General features: G+C 43.7%; 1 protein-coding gene across 4 annotated transcripts in view; it reads left to right on the forward strand.

Moving 5' to 3' along the window:
* LOC127003196 (6-phosphofructo-2-kinase/fructose-2,6-bisphosphatase-like) overlaps nt 1–16482 on the forward strand; it is a 145680-nt gene that overhangs the window by 7403 nt on the left and 121795 nt on the right. For 3 of the 4 annotated variants that reach the window (XM_050869560.1, XM_050869559.1, XM_050869561.1), the window contains exon 2: nt 14186–14361. In XM_050869560.1, the coding sequence (XP_050725517.1) occupies nt 14202–14361 (160 nt within the window). In that variant the 5' untranslated portion in view covers nt 14186–14201. Of the gene's footprint in view, nt 1–14185; nt 14362–14904; nt 15073–16482 lie in introns of those variants that run through there. The other variant, XM_050869562.1, reaches the window with a different exon arrangement.

Here is a 16482-nt window from a genome sequence, read left to right on the forward strand (position 1 = left end):
GAAGATGAACGGATGCCATTTTGCTGCCAAAACAGCTAGTAAACGCCCTCAGAAGATGAACGGATGCCATTTTGCTGCCAAAACAGCTAGTAAACGCCCTCAGAAGGTGAACGGATGCCATTTTGCTGTCAAAACAGCTAGTAAACGCCCTCAGAAGGTGAACGGATGCCATTTTGCTGTCAAAACAGCTAGTAAACGCCCTCAGAAGGTGAACGGATGCCATTTTGCTGCCAAAACAGCTAGTAAACGCCCTCAGAAAATCAGCGAACACCATTTTGCTGCCTGTGAGATGCTGTTACCATAGCAGAGAGATGCGCAAATGTTGGGATGATGGCCACAAATTAAGGCCACGCAAATGGCGAGGGCGCAAATTGTGAGGTTTTACTGTATATACAAAACATTAGTGCTACACTCTCCGTCCTATTTATTGATATTTCCATATTCCACATGGCGACGCTCCACTCCCTTACAGGTGTGGAGAGTGACCTGACCTGACTTCCCCAGAGATTTACTTAATCTCATAATTACCCCTCCACCTGCCACTCTCTCTCTCCTTCCACACTCCCTCTTTCGCTCCTCCTCCTCCCTCACTCTCCCCCTCTCGCTCTCCCTCCCCCTCCTTCGCCCTCTTCCTCCCTCCATCCCTCCCTCTCTCTCCCCCTCCCTCCCACACCGTCCCCTTCCATCTCTCTCTCTCTCTCTCTCTCTCTCTCTCTCTCTCTCTCTCTCTCTCTCTCTCTCTCTCTCTCTGCCGAGTGCCATTACGTGCTGTGCTGCGTGCTGGTTATTGTCTGCCGAGTTTGTTAGCTGCTTGCAGAGGTTTGCTGAGTGCTTGTGCTGATTGCTGTGCCACCACGTGCTTGCTGGACAGGATTAAGTGTTACCCTGACTTTTACTGCCTCTATCTGCCCGTACCTACCCTCTCGACATAGCACCTTGTAAAACATATAGTACGGTTTCCAATAGTACGGTATCGGTTTTATACAGATTGTCATGGAAGATTTTTTTTAGGATTTTTAAATTTCCCGCTTATCGCACCAAGTAGCCATGGCACGTGTGGGAACACTGTTCCACCAAAACACCTGCTGAAAACACCTCAAAGCATTGGAGAAAGGTGTTCACCTTGCAGAAGAATTCAGATTTAGGAGAAGTTATGCTTTGGGATGAGTTACGTTGCAGTAGGGAGAGCATACCACGTGAATGAGAGTAGTGTTCCCTGTATCTACTAAGCCTCATCATTGCTATGGTAACGGCGTCTCACTCGTAGCAAAATGGCGTATGCTGATCTTTCTGGCGACGTTTAACATGCATTACTAGCTGTCCTGGCTGATGAACTCCTTACAACAGAAGATGAAAAGGAAGCTGCAGTGGATATGGTGGCACAGAGAGGTGAAATGCAATGGAAACACTTGTATATGTTTGTGTGGATCACCTTATTTGCTGATGAAATCATCACAGCACGAAGGCAACATGTGCTGCCGTGTCACGCATTTGAGAGCACTTGTGACGTTCCGAGAGTCCCGATTCCCTCTTTCAAATGCAGCCCAGAGTGTTTCTAGGGGGGGCACTAATTTAATACGGATTTTCGAATAGTACAGGGGTCCTGGGTCCCTAACCCCCATACTATATGAGGGACGACTGTATACGCACATTCACAAAACACATTGTTACACTTTCCGCCATATTTATTACATATTTCTAGATACCACGCCAACACCACTCCCTCACAAGTGTGGGGAGTGACCTGCCGTGACCTGACCTGAGTATTCCCCTGAGACAAAAAATTTCCTAATGACCCCCTCACCAGCGTCTCTCGTTCCTCGCTCCTCCTCCCTTTCCCTCACCCCTCCCTCTCCCTTGTTCCCCCCCTCTGCCGCCCTTTCCTCTCTCTCTCTCTCTCTCTCTCTCTCTCTCTCTCTCTCTCTCTCTCTCTCTCTCTCTCTCTCTCTCTCTCTCTCTCTCTCTCTCTCTCTCTCTCTCTCTCTTGTATCCACTCCCCCTTCCCCCCTCTTTTCTTTCCATCCCTCCCTCTCTCCCTCCCTCCTTTTTCCTTCCAGCCCTCCCTCTCTCTCCCTCTTCCCCCCGCACCCCAAATTCTTCCTCCTCCCTCTCTTTCCCCCTCCCTCCCATGCCTTCCTCCTACCATCCTCTCTCTCTCTCTCTCTCTCTCTCTCTCTCTCTCTCTCTCTCTCTCTCTCTCTCTCTCTCTCTCTCTCTCTCTCTCTCTCTCACTTAATCGCACTCGCGTCCCTCTGCCCTACGAAAAAGAAAAAGAAAAAGAAATAAACACTACTCACTTGCTCTCTCCTCCTTACCAAGATGGTGCTAAAGAAATGCTCGATTTGCACAGGCAACTTCTCAAGCCATTTCTTCACAGGACGATCGACCGTCTGCAAGATCTGCCTGTTGACACAGCAGATGGAAACGAGACTCCTTCAACAGGACGAAAGGCTGACAGCTGGCGAGGAGAAGATCACCAAACTAACACGTACCGTTGAAACCTTGCAGGAGTTTATCCAGGCCAACATCGTCGCACCTGCTGCAAGTGACGCCTCATCACCCGCCGCACCTGTTCTCCACGCCCAGCCACCTTCCGAAGAAGACATGTCACAGGGGAATGGTATAGCTGCACCTGACACCGAAGGCTTCACCACCATGAGAGAAGGAGCCAGACCCGCCCCTAGAGCCATTTATCCTACTCATTGCTACAACAGATTTGCCATACTGGAGGAGGAGGACGAGGAGCAGAGCACCTTCTTGGTCGGGGACTCTGTGATTCGCCATCAGGCGGTTGAATTCTGTGGAAGAGTCCCCCGTCGCAGGCGTAACTACTGTTATCCTGGAGCTGGAGTTGACGACATCACAGCTGCCCTGGACGAGGTCTCTGCTGAGGCTTCTAATGACTCACTCTTTGTTCTCCATACAGGTACAAACGACGTCACCACGACCCGGTCTGAGGAACTGCTGGACAAGTACCGTAGACTCGTCCAGCAGTATAAGTCTAAATCCCCAAATATTTTGATTTCAGGAATTCTACCATGGACATGGGATGAGAGCGACTTCTTCAGCAAGGCCTTCAGCCTCAACAACCACTTACAGACTCTTTGCAGAGAGTTTGGCGTTGAGTTCTTTAATGCCTGGGACAATTTCTATGGCCAGAGTAAACTCTTCTACAGGGACGGGATACACCTATCCCTCATCAGGGCAGCCAGATTCGGAAGGCTCCTCAGCGACGCAGTACGTGACACCCAATCAAAAAAAGACTCTCAGCCACGTCCCTCCATCCCGCCCGTGTAAATAGACGCCATTCATCGCAACAAACTCGTAACCTTGAACCCGCCAATACCTCCGCCTCTATTACCAAGCCTCAAGATAACCTAAGAATCCTTAGTTTCAATGCGCGTAGCCTAAGAAACAAGTTTGATGAACCGAGATGTCTTGCTCTGACAGATAATTTTGACGTAATTGCTATAACTGAAACATTTATGGACACCACAAATATTGATTTAAGTACAGAATACAACATAGATGGCTACAGACTCTTCAACAAAGATCGTGTAAACCGTAGAGGGGGTGGTGTCGCCCTTTTTGTCAAAAGCTATTTGCAACCCACTGACAGAACACCAGGAGACAGTAACGGTGAACATTTGTGCGTGCGAGTAAGCATTGCAAAGGTCGATTTAAATATATCTGTCACCTACAGGCCTCCGGGGCAATCATTCGATGCCGATCTTGAAATGTACAGCGTTTTAAGGTAGTCACTTCATAACAGTGACTCACTGATATTAGGAGACTTTAACCTCCCCCATATCGACTGGGCGACACTGTCAGGTACAGAAGGTGAGTCCCATAGAATGATCGAATTTTTAGAAGAAAATTATCTAAGCCAAATGGTTTCTGAACCAACTCAATAAAATAACATACTAGACCTTTTTATAACGACCTAAGATAACCTTGTCAGTAATGTCACAGTAGGAGAACACCTCGGTTCTTGCAATCATAAATTAGTGCGCGTCGACATTAGAGCTCAAACATCAGTGACTGAAAATAAAGTAAAGGTGCCCAATTTCAAAAGAGCTAACTTCGTAGAAATCCGACGAAAACTAATAGATATGCAACTATCAGATGATGGCAATGTAGAGGACGCCTGGCTAAGCTTTAAAAATCAGTTACTCACTCAGCAGAACACATTCGTTCCTTTGTGTGAGAAGCGAAGTAACACTAATAAAAGCCCACCTTGGTTTAATAGCAAAATTAAACAGTCAAGGAAAGAAAATTGTTTTACAGGCTAAAGAAAGAGCAAAGCGCGCCCGAAAACATTAGACTTTACCATGATGCCAGGCGACGAGTAAAAAGATTAGTATGTCAGGCAAAGCGTAGATATGAAGAAACTATTGCGGCCAACTGTAAAAATAATCCGAAATCCTTCTTTAGTTACATAAACAACAGAAAGGCGATCAGAAGTGGAATTGGACCCTTAACAAACAACGATGGTGCACTAGTGACTGACAGCCAACACGTTGCAAACCTATTAAACAATTATTTTTCCTCTGTGTTTAATACTAACAGTCCTCCCACCACTACCACCAACACCGATACTAATGTAAATCCCAAACATGCATTGCCAAACTTTGAAATAACAACCGATGAAGTCCTTAAAGCCCTCCAATCACTGAAAACAAATAAAAATCCTGGACCTGACAAAGTATATCCTACTCTGCTCAAAGAAACAAAGAGAAAAATACTCTCCTCCCTCACAACCGTATTCAATATGTCCTTGCGACAAGGCATCGTCCCTTCGGATTGGAAAAAGGCTAACGTGACATTGATTTAAAGGAGACAAAAAATTACCAGGTAATTACAGGCTCATTAGTCTAACTTCGGTTGTAGGTAAGCTACTTGAGAGCATAATTAGAGACAAAATTGTGAGTTACCTTGAAAGCCACTCATTAATTGGGGATTCACAACATGGCTTCCATAACAAAAGATCCTGCCTATCAAACCTATTAACCTTTTATAACGACCTCTTCACTGTTTATGACGTAACCAAATCACTGGATGTAGTCTATCTTGATTTCCAGAAAGCGTTTGACAGTCCCACATCATAAATTACTTCACATATGTAGCGTGCTCTTTATTGTCTGGTGTTAACCTGGTGTTATGGGTGTCACTACATCCCTTTTTGACGACCACTATGGTTGTGATGGTATGTGGTAGCGTGGTAGTTGTCTACATTCCCGAGCGTTGGTCCCGGATGGTAAGGCCTCAGGACAAGTGAACACTTGTTCCGAGGTTTGTGACCAGAAGGGCGTTACTTGTGTGATTAACTATGGAAGGTGGGAGGAGTTCCGTGTGAACCACTTGTGAGACAATATTAAGAAACTGGATGGTGATCATGTACTATGGGGGGGGGCATGTGTAAGGGTTCAGTAATCTCAAATGAGCAGGAAAACAGGCTCCAAATGATGACACTCACAGTAAGGTTTTATATCAATATGTATTTGGTTTCATTTTTAAAGGTTAGCAGAGTACTAAAAACCACGAATGACTGACAGACTGTATGCCTCTAATCTAACTAGCTACCTGCACAAGGGAGATTTGGGGGGAATACTCTTAATGCGTAGCTCTGGTTGCTGGAGGAGGAGAGGCAGGAGCTGGCGTGAGCGTCGGGCTCGGCAGGGGACGTCCACGATGTGATGGGCGGTCCTGGTGATGGGTGGCCGCTTGTTTAGGGGCAGCCATAGTGATCTGGGGCAGCCGCGGCGGTCGCACGGTGTGGAGAGGCAGGCGCCGGTCGTGGTGTAGGGAGCAGCTTGGGGCAGTGTTATGACAGCCACCAGGGCAGCCGATGGGCAGGCTACACCTTCTTACAGGTTCCCATCCTGTAGACCGTCACACAGCAGGCCGTGGGTGGTGTGTGGGTCGGCCCAGCGTGCGGGAGCAGCTTGGGGCAGTGTTTTGGGGGCCGCTTCCATGAGTGCTGACCCGCGCACTCCAGCGATGGCGTCGCGGTGTCTGGGCCCGACCTCTTCCCGCTTCTTGTTGGTTTGTGGTGGTTTTCGGGGGGCTGAGTGGAGAGATGGACACCTCTCTCACTCAACTCCGCTTTCACGTCTCTTCTCCTTGCTCTTGTTCGGCCTGACCAGCCCGCTACCCGTTCCTGATGGTCTGCTCTCTCTCGCGTCTCCCAAGCTTCTCTGTCTGCTCTCCGTGGTATCTCGCTGCCTTCCTTGCTGTAGTGGTGCTCGTCTCCTCACTGGCCCGTGCTTCTCCCTGCCCTTGCCTGCTCGCCTGGTCTTCTTGCTAAGCTCCTCCCCCTTCTTCACGTGACTTCTTATTTGCGCACTCAACTTCCCCCGGTGTACCCCCTGACCTCGGCATTACAACTAGATAATCTATTGCTAGCTAACTAATAATCATTCTAGGGTTCGAGACTGGAGATGAGGGATTTCAGAACCGTCTGTCATCCATTCACACCCTCATTCACGCCAATAATCTCTACTTATCACACACACTCGTTCACCCGTCCACACATCCGCTCACTTGCTCGTTTGTTGTAATATATAATCATTCACTCACTTGCATTCCATACTCACTCACTTATTACACATCTAGATCGTTACAATGAGGAAATGATGGTGATGATGATAAACAAAAACAGTGGTGATGATATGAGGAAAGTGCACATTTGGACCGTTACACATATTAAAGCAAATAGGTATTGTCGGTCAAGTACACCAATGGATTGTGAATTGGTTGAGCAACAGACAACAAAGAGGATTGACGGATTTAACTCAGAGTGGGCGCCGGTCACTAGTGGCGTCCCTCAGGGTTCGGTTCTTGGCCCAGTGCTCTTCATTATTTACATCAACGACGTGGATGTTGGACTCAATAATCGCATTAATAAATTTGCAGACGACACAAAGATTGGTAACTCGGTTCACACTGACGAAGACAGGCAAAGCCTCCAAGAGGATTTGCACAAAATTTCAGCTTGGTCGGATAGATAGGAGATGCCGTTTAACGTAGACAAGTGCCAGGTCCTTCAAGAAATGCGCGGCGTTAAACTCAAAAGCGTTCAATGCGTTAAGGATTTGGGGGTCAAAATCGCGTCAAACTTAAATTCTCACATCAATGCATCGATGCAGCAAATAAAGCGAACAGAATGTTGGGCTTCATTAAAAGAAACTTTTTATTCAAGAATAAAGATGTAATACTTCCACTCTACAATAGTTTAGTCAGACCCCACTTGGAATATGCGGTACAGTTTTGGTCTCCCCACCATGCAAAGGACATTGCTAAATTAGAAGGTGTTCAGCGTAGGGCAACAAATATGATCCCTTCCTTGCGCAACAAATCATACGAAGAAAGGCTTTCTCCCCTTAATGTGTTCTCCCTTGAGAAATGTCGCCTCCGAAGAAAACTGATCGAATGTTTTAAAATATTTAATGGTTTCACGAATATAGACACATCAACATTCTTTATGATCAATGACATTTTGCGTACGAGGAACAATGGCGTAAAACTCAAATGTAGACAAGTAAATTCAGACTGCACAAAATTTTTCTTCACCAACGTTGTAGTGCGAGAATGGAATAAGCTCCCACCATCAGTGGTCCAGTGTAACACGATTGACTCCTTCAAAAACAAGCTCGACCGTCACTTCCTTCAACTTAGTATTAACTAGAGTTCAAATGCAACGTTTTGGAGCCTTCTGATTAATGTAGAATCACTTAGGTTTAAGGACAGACCACCTAGTCTGGACCATGCGGTCTGTGTGGTCTGATTTTCTATGTAAATCTATGTAAATCATCCGCTCACTTTCGGCAACTGATCTGATTCCGATCGTCCGATCATTTTTATAGTTCTGCTGTTCCGATCACTTCCATCCGATCATTAAAAATTATAATAATTATTACTATTAGTTTTATAAAATAATAATTACAAGAAACACCTATTTTAGGCTTTCTTCAAGTAATAATTTCAAATAAGTAAAAACTTAATTATTTGCATGGAAGCACCGCACACACAAACACTCTCTCTCTCTCTCTCTCTCTCTCTCTCTCTCTCTCTCTCTCTCTCTCTCTCTCTCTCTCTCTCTCTCTCTCTCTCTCTCTCTCTCTCTCTCTCTCTCTCTACCCCTACTTGCCCCTCCCTCCTCTGTCAATGTCACTACCATAGCAGTCATCAGAGTCACTGTCACTTTGATTCGCCCGCGCTCTACTTCCGCCCGGAGCAGAGGAACTGCTTGACGCGTCACGAGACATGCCAGATGTATTCCGAACAAAAGTGAAAAATGATCTGTGGCCTTCGGTAGGCTGCGCGCTGGAGACGAATGAGAGTGTGTACGGATGCCAGATGCCTCCACCATTCTTCTGAGTCAAGAACTGGCAATATATTTGAAATGTAAGGAGTGTAGAGTGTGATGATTACAGTGTATATATGATCCCCGTACAGGTGGGGCGTGTGGTTGCGCACTTATATATACGATCGCTGTAATCTAAGGGTTAAAGTGGAAAACTATTGTCATTATGAGTTCCAGTAGTGACATTAATGATCTAACACCCTGTACCCCATCTGGGGTGCAGGACAGCTGCCCTGGTAACACAATCACGTCGTTTTACAACATCAGGAGTAACGATGTCTCGGCCAGGGTTAGGTGTGTTTCTCGTCATCTTGTTCCATTCGACAACACTGGAAGTAGTGATAACAATAGTATACATGGTGATGTAGAGATTTTTGAAGGACGGATTTTTCCTACCAACGATCTCCATCAAAAACACTTTATTGTGTGCAAATTTGATGTTTCTAGCATACATACTACCCAAGTTGTAAGTGAATGCTACTCAATAAATGTTGTAGTCAAATATTGCACATCATGGATGATTTTGAAAAACCTACTTTTTCGGGCCTATATATATATTTTTTTTTCATAACTGAGTACATGGCAATATTCTACATACCTTAACCTTCCTTTTGGTCTTTGATCGAAGTGTCTACCTTAAAAACCAAGGAAGTTATGATAATTTAAACATTGCAAAACTTTAAACTTGATTTCCCGCTTTTAAAAAATGGCGCTTTGTACGTTTTCGCTCGCAGGGCCTCATTTATTTAAGTCTACCCTTCTTATTCAGTTTATGAAAGCATGAAAAAGAAATTATGTTCGCTATTATAACTATTGTTTGAAGTTGATTTAGATTTTTTACAAATATTTGTCAATTTTTTAGTATTTTATCATCAATATTTAGGAAACATTTTTTACTATTACGAGGGGAGGCAAAGCCCCCCCCTGCCACCGTCTCCCATCACCCGTCACCCTGTATTTAGGTAATAATTTGAGGGAAAGACTATGACTTTAAACCTTCCATTTCACTTGGAAGCGTCACATGAGCCACGTGATGAGTGAAATGGAAAGTTTACAAAGTCGTTGTCTTTCCCTTAAATCCCAAGCCATTCATAACACCATGAAGTCGTATTATGAATATATTTTTATATTCCATAAATAGATTACGTACAGACTAACAGTGACAGATCGTCATGCGCAGGTCATCCCTAGACGTGTAACAAACAAGGACCAAACCCCAGGGCTCAAATTAGAGTCGATGGATTGTCACTATAGTAACATATAGCCATATTCACATCACAATGCCTTACCAGAATTAAGGGGATGGGTTGTAAAATCTTGAATCCCATGTTAAATTCCTTATGTTCTAAGTGTAACTCCTCCCTTATTTATGGGCCGATTTCTTTCATTCAAAAAGCATTTTAATCAGAAAGGATGGGAGATTAACGCTTGCTGTAGGCTGGTTTTATACAATAGTAAAAAAAAAAAAATAAAGTTCAATGAAATAATTTTAAAAATGACAACTATTTTTCAAAAATCAAAATCAACTACAAACAATAGTTTCGATAGCAGATTTTATTCCTTACACGTACTTTCATAAGCTGCAGTAGGAAGTATGTCTATAATAAGAAGTGCAAAATCATAGTTTTGAGATATAAAGCGATGAAGTTGAAATATTTTGTGTATTTTACCTATTCCACCGAGGGACTTGAAATCCACAGGATATATACGTCAGGATATGAAGAAAAAAGCAGGCATGGTTTCCTTTACTTACTTGCATTGGATGTGTACACAGGCTGCCTCGTTTACTCAATGTTAAGTCTTTTTAATGAGGTCACAAATACATGTACTTGAATTTGACCATATTTCGCCATATTTCAAAGTAAAAACCAGTATTGTACTGTGTAAAATCAATAAAATATAATTCAAAAGACATATGATGCAGATACATAGAGTGTTGTGTTGGATTTCTGAAAAAAAATTATATGATCAATTTTTCACGGATAAATACAAAATATATGAGTGAGTGCTAAAAATTTCCCATTTTCTTGACTAGTGGTGTGAGAGAACCTAAGAGTATCATGACAGACCATGAAAAAAATTCATAAAATTAAAAAGGAGTGAAAACATGAATTGCAAGCCAGTGGCACCGCGCGGAAGCTCATTGCAGGACGTTGCATTGCATTGCATGTTGCATACCACTGTATTATTTTTTCATCATAATCATTCATATACCAAAAGAAAAAAAGATTCACAGAATTTTATAAGCCAAAAAAAAAAAAATTAAATAAATAAAAAAAAAATCAGGCTGACCATTTACAACCCCTCAACCCTTTCATTGCGCGTGGGACGGGATGCGACTATCCCCTCAGGCGCAGTCAGGCAGCCCACTGGGGGGTCTTTTATAACCTCTGTATCTCAAGAACTATTCATCATAACTAAAAACCAAAAATACCATTGGAAAGAGGAGGCCCAGATCTATAGGAGTCGGTTATGTATGCCTCTCCTGCGAACATACATGCATGTTCAGGGAGTGATGAATGTGAACACTTACATCAGTGCGTGCAGGATGATCAGCCATATTGAGAGAACTGCGGACATCTTTCCTTGAGATTCTGGCAAGGTTGTATTGCCACCTGCAATTTTTACAACTATTTGGTCAAAGAATCAGTCAGGTGATAGGCGAAGCTATGCAAAAATGCCGCTATATTGAACAAGAACATCCACCAGTTACTTATCCGTAGATTTGATGCGCTGGGCTGACATGATTTTCCACCAAATTTAGTGAAGAACCCACTCAATTGGCAATCCTGTGTTGTGAGAAATAGTGGTGGAACACTCTCATACGCGGGAGATTTGAGTGTGGCTGGAGCTCGCAGCGAACGTTTAGCATGACCAGCAAGAACGCCTAATGCTCGCTGCGAGCGTTTAGCAATGAAAGGGTTAAATAAACTAATGATCAATAATTATTGCTTAGTATTATAAATAAAGATGCTTATTGAAAGTTGGAAAGTTTCGTTTAGTCAGCGCAACATCTGTGGTCATTGCCGAAGAGAGACAGCAGGGGAAGGAATTATAGAAGAATGGAACAGATCCCAGGAGAAGGGACACAACCCCCGATTAATACCTGGTTACCCATTCACTGCTGGGTGGGCAGGGGTGTAGGATATCGGAAAAGCCGCCCAAATTTTTCCATTCCGCCGGGGAATCAAACCCAAGCTCTCTCGGTTGTGAGCCGAGTTTTTTTTTTTTTTTTTTTTTTTTTTTTTTTTTTTTTTTTACATTGTGGCCTATTGCGCCGGTAGGCTTCTTCCCGGTGGATCCTGATGGTCGGTCCAAGGTTTCTTTCCGGTGGGTTCTGATGGTCGGCCCAGCCCGTTCTGGTGCAGGCGAGTGTTTATAGTGGCGCCATCTTGCATTGGCTCATGCTGCCCTCCCAGAGCTCATCTTTGATCCTAGAATCTAGAGTCCGGGTTGATAGGTGGTCTTCTGGACAGCATGTGGGTAGTTTTAAGCCACTCGGCGGTGGCTGAAAAATCCCAGCTTGGTGGCACCGGGCGGGGATTGAACTCGCGTCCTCCTGAACACGAGGCCGTTACTCTGACGACTCAGCCACCGCCTACCCAAGTGTGCCTACCCAGTGTGCTAACCACTGCACCAACGAAGCCCCCGACGCTTATTGAAGTATCTATTTAGCAACGTGTATAAGAATAATTGTTAGAAGTGAGGCGTGAGGTTTTCAAAATGTCCGCAGTCAGTTGTTGCCATGACAACATTGACCACATTTTTTTATGTGATCGGTGATCGGAAGTTAGTTTGTGAAGTTCCGATCTCCACATTCTGATTCCCTTTTACAAAGATGATCCAATCTTTGCATTCCGATCGCCAATTGCTGTTCCAATCAGATCGGACGATCGGACTGATGATCGAAAGTGCCCAGCTCTGCAACCAACCTTTTGCTTACCATTTCAAAGTCACAACTGCTCGGGGTAAGAGTACTGTAATTCTTCAGCCAAGAGTGGAACAGTTTGAACACGGAGAAGGGCACAAAGCAACATAAGGTATCATACTCATAATTGTAAGAAAGGTGGCCAAATGTAATACAGGTAACTCTCGATTTACGCGAGTTTGGTTTATGCGTTTTTTAAATAATGCGGGGTCCAAAATCCAAATTAATGTTTAATCTACACGTTTTTTTTCACTTATACGCGATATTTGATGGAGTGGCCACCAGGTGTCTGATGCAACTGGACTCACACGGCGCCGCGGCCACACAGCTGAGCTCAGTTCTACCTGCGCGCCACTTGAACAACAATACAGTACCCACGCTGCCACGCTACTCAACAATAGGGGTGGGCAGGTACCGGTACTAACGGTACCAGCTATACGGTACAGTACCGGTACCAGACTGCTCGGTACCGGTACCAATACTAGCCAGCCGCTCATGGTGTCCCTCATTTCTTCCTCACACGAGTGAGGCTGAGACTGAGTGCCTGAGTGGATATCTCGGTGATATGGATATTCTCTCTCTCTCTCTCTCTCTCTCTCTCTCTCTCTCTCTCTCTCTCTCTCTCTCTCTCTCTCTCTCTCTCTCTCTCTCTCTCTCTCTCTCCACTGAATGAAGTGAATAAGCATATTATTCCCACCATCACTCGTAGGTTATGACAGACAACTAGGCAAGACAATTCATACGGTTCTGGTGACACGCGGCATGCAGCTGTTTGTTGTATGGGTGTGGTTGTGTGGTTTGTAAACAATGCAAATGGCGGCCGGGCTGGTATTGCGCGAAATAACTCCTCGTACAAGACTCATGATGTACAGTTTCTGATATCATATTTACCCCATTATTCTCACTAATATTAATAATTAATAATGAACACATGGATATTTTTTTCAAATATGATTTTTTATGTTTTTTATGTAGCTTGTACTGCTCCTTAGTCATACAATCTTAAGCCACCTCTGACATCAAGATCAAGATCATACAAATGGCGCCCGACGGAAAAACGGGATAACAGCAAGGCATGGGCGATCCTCCACCAATTAACTTTTGTACAGTAGTTATTAGATCACCCTGTATTCTATGGTAACATATTATAAGACAGCTATGGACTATGAAGGATTATAAACAATAATAAAGGTAAGTTTGCCGTTGTTATTGGATAAGACAAAAAACAGACTCTTAAAAACACCCCAAAGAAGAAAAAAAAATCATTAAAAATTTGTACATTCGGCGTATTACGTGCAGGGCTAAACTTTCAGGCATTTTTTATGTGAAAAAGGTGCGCGCTTTACGCCGAAAAATACGGTATTTATCTTTGGACAGAAACCTACCTCTTGTTTGCTTTACATTGTTTTTGAATTACGCGACCTCTTCAAGGATGCAATACTGGCGTACATCGAGAGTTACCTGTACTGCATGTACATTAAGTTTATGGAAACTGTGGAATTTTTTGTTATTTTAAATATATCTTGTGAAATATTAGGTGCATCTTATACTCCAGTGCGTCTTTTATGGCGGGAAATAAGGTATTCATATAGGCACCATGCTTATAGTAGAATCCACTCCCATCAAGTGTATTATTGATACACACTATTTGAGATGGCTGTTGAGCTCAAAAGTAGGCTAAAAATCAAACGCTCTTTGTGCCCATCGCTTGACTTTGTGTATGTCAGCCGACCACCTGGGGTTAATGTAATCCATCACAATGTTTGATTTTCTTTAACTTCCGTTGTTTACCCTAAACTTTTCTTTTTAATCATGCATGAAAATTTCAAACATTGAAATTTGTTATTTTTTCAATGAATATTTATTCTTAAATATGTTTTTAACCCTGCCAGAAACGGTCATCAAATCATGGACATTCCTGACACTCCGGGTTGTGTGTGTGGCCGAGGAGGTCGAGTTGAGCAGAGGCAAGGCAGTGGAGACTTGTGGCTTAATGAAAGTGAAAGTGTAATGTCTTCCTCCTCATCAACAAGCCTTTTGACAAAGAACAAACCCTTCCCAATCAGAGGTGTGTAGCTGTCTTCTTTCAAATACATTTTATTTTAGGGAAGGGTAAAATGAGACAAAGAAAATCATGGATATCTTTTCTGGGACTTTTTATTTTTTTATTTTTTTTTACTAGCATGGTTTGGATCTTTAAAGATTGCACTTCCTGAAAATAGATCCTAGTTGTGTGAAGTATACCATAGATGCTACATCATGAAACTTCAGTTGTTACATCCTTCATAACTCCCAAGAGGAAGAAAACAAGGAATGTTGATTACAATAAAAGAGCTAAGTTTTATCAGATAAGTACATTGGCATTATCAGTAGTAACCCAGAAACTGCCATAAAGTTCTGTGTTTAATGGTATATTTTGTGTATTAACTAGACATTATCCTCAATATCAAAAAGAAAAGTAAGCAAGTTTTCTTTAGTAAAATATAAAGAAATACGCAATAAGCCTAGCATCCTTGCTTTCTTTTAGTTTTTTACTGAGGTCATAATAACAGGTTTTTAGACTCTTATCATTATTCTGAAGAGGGTTTAAGAGGCACACTTTCGTTGTTCTAAATAAAGGCTCGGCCACATTATAGGACTGTCACTTACCCACAGGTGTACACAGGTCTTTCTCACTGCAGTCACTTTCAGTCTTGACGCCCAATACTGAGGCATTTTTATTCTTTAATAATGATCCGACACAGAAGAATCAGTTATCGGGATGCTAGTTTAGAGGACGGTAAGTATTTTTTGTATACTGTTATAGACTCATCCTTGGAATCATAATGATAGAAAGTAACCATGGAAGCTTAGCACCTCTTTTTTAGTGATGAATACCCATTTTAATTTATTGAAAATTTTGGCTAATGGACCAATGAATTACTCCCTTGATTCCTAACACTGATAGTTTGTATGATTTTTGTGACTTACATTGTCATATTCATGAATTGATCATCAACTGTTACCAAAAATTAATGGTGTGATGTAGCCTTTTAATATATAGCAGCTACCTAATACTGTTGTGTTTTTGTATGTAATAATGCATATTTTGCACTATAGCATATTTTACTATAATTTTTCATAGAGAGAGAGAGAGAGAGAGAGAGAGAGAGAGAGAGAGATGTATATCCTTTACATAGATACTTATGAAATTATAATTACAGTAAACCCTCAGTTATCCAGTTGCACCGTATCCGACCTCGCCCGTATCTGGGAGTTTTCAAAAATATTTGATTTTTCCAAAATATTTTAAGAAAATTGTCGCGCGCCGCCAAAAGTCGTTCAAATTGCCCGCGCGATGCCTCTAAGCTCTGCTCGGGCGACGTACCGCACCCGTAAGGCGCGCCTCAGCTTGCACGTATCAATGATATTGGCATCCTGGTGCGAAGATTGGTAGGAAAGCTGTGTGCTTCGCAGTGCAACGTTCTTGCCGAGCGCTGCAGACCATATCGAAGTGATGAGAGTCAAGGCAGTGCAGGTTTAAATGGCGGGAGTGTCAAAGGACTGTTTAAATGAAACACACAGTGCGAACCCTAGCTTAAGCCTTGATGACTGCATAAATCCAGACTGGACTAGGTGAGTAGGGCTCCGTCCCCGTGGAGAAGGCATGCGGGTCCACTAGCACTCCTGTGGGAGTGAGGGCAAAATAAAAAATGCGGATAAGTACCGCCCTTGGTCTGATAGTGAAAGAAAGATTTTACCATGCTTACGATAAGGCGAGTAAAGGGGCCCGCAGGGGTTTGGGAGTCCCATAGGCCAGCCTGATCTGGAGGTGCGGGCTGGCTGTAAATTGTGGTTACTTCTTGCGGCTGGCCTCCCCGTGGTCCCGCTGGATGCACTGTGCAGGGGGTACCCGCCCCCCTGGCTCGCAAGGGCAACACAGTATAACTAAACAGCCACAGATCACCACGCAAGCGGATGCACCAGGTTGTCATTGACTCCTTGGTTATCCTCTCCACTCACACTCAGAGTGGGGCAGCCTGGCGTACTTGCCCGGTGTCTGTGGGCCTTCGGGCTCATTGCCAGGCTTAAAAGGGTAGCGCCCTGGGGTGCCTGCCTTGGCTTCTGTATAGAAGCCTGCTTAGAGCACTTGATGCCCGTTGCCGCCCGGACCGCTTCGGGTATCGCTCTGGTATACAGTAATCCCTCG

This window comes from Eriocheir sinensis, chromosome 25 (assembly GCF_024679095.1).
Source record: "Eriocheir sinensis breed Jianghai 21 chromosome 25, ASM2467909v1, whole genome shotgun sequence".
Taxonomy (NCBI): domain Eukaryota; kingdom Metazoa; phylum Arthropoda; class Malacostraca; order Decapoda; family Varunidae; genus Eriocheir; species Eriocheir sinensis.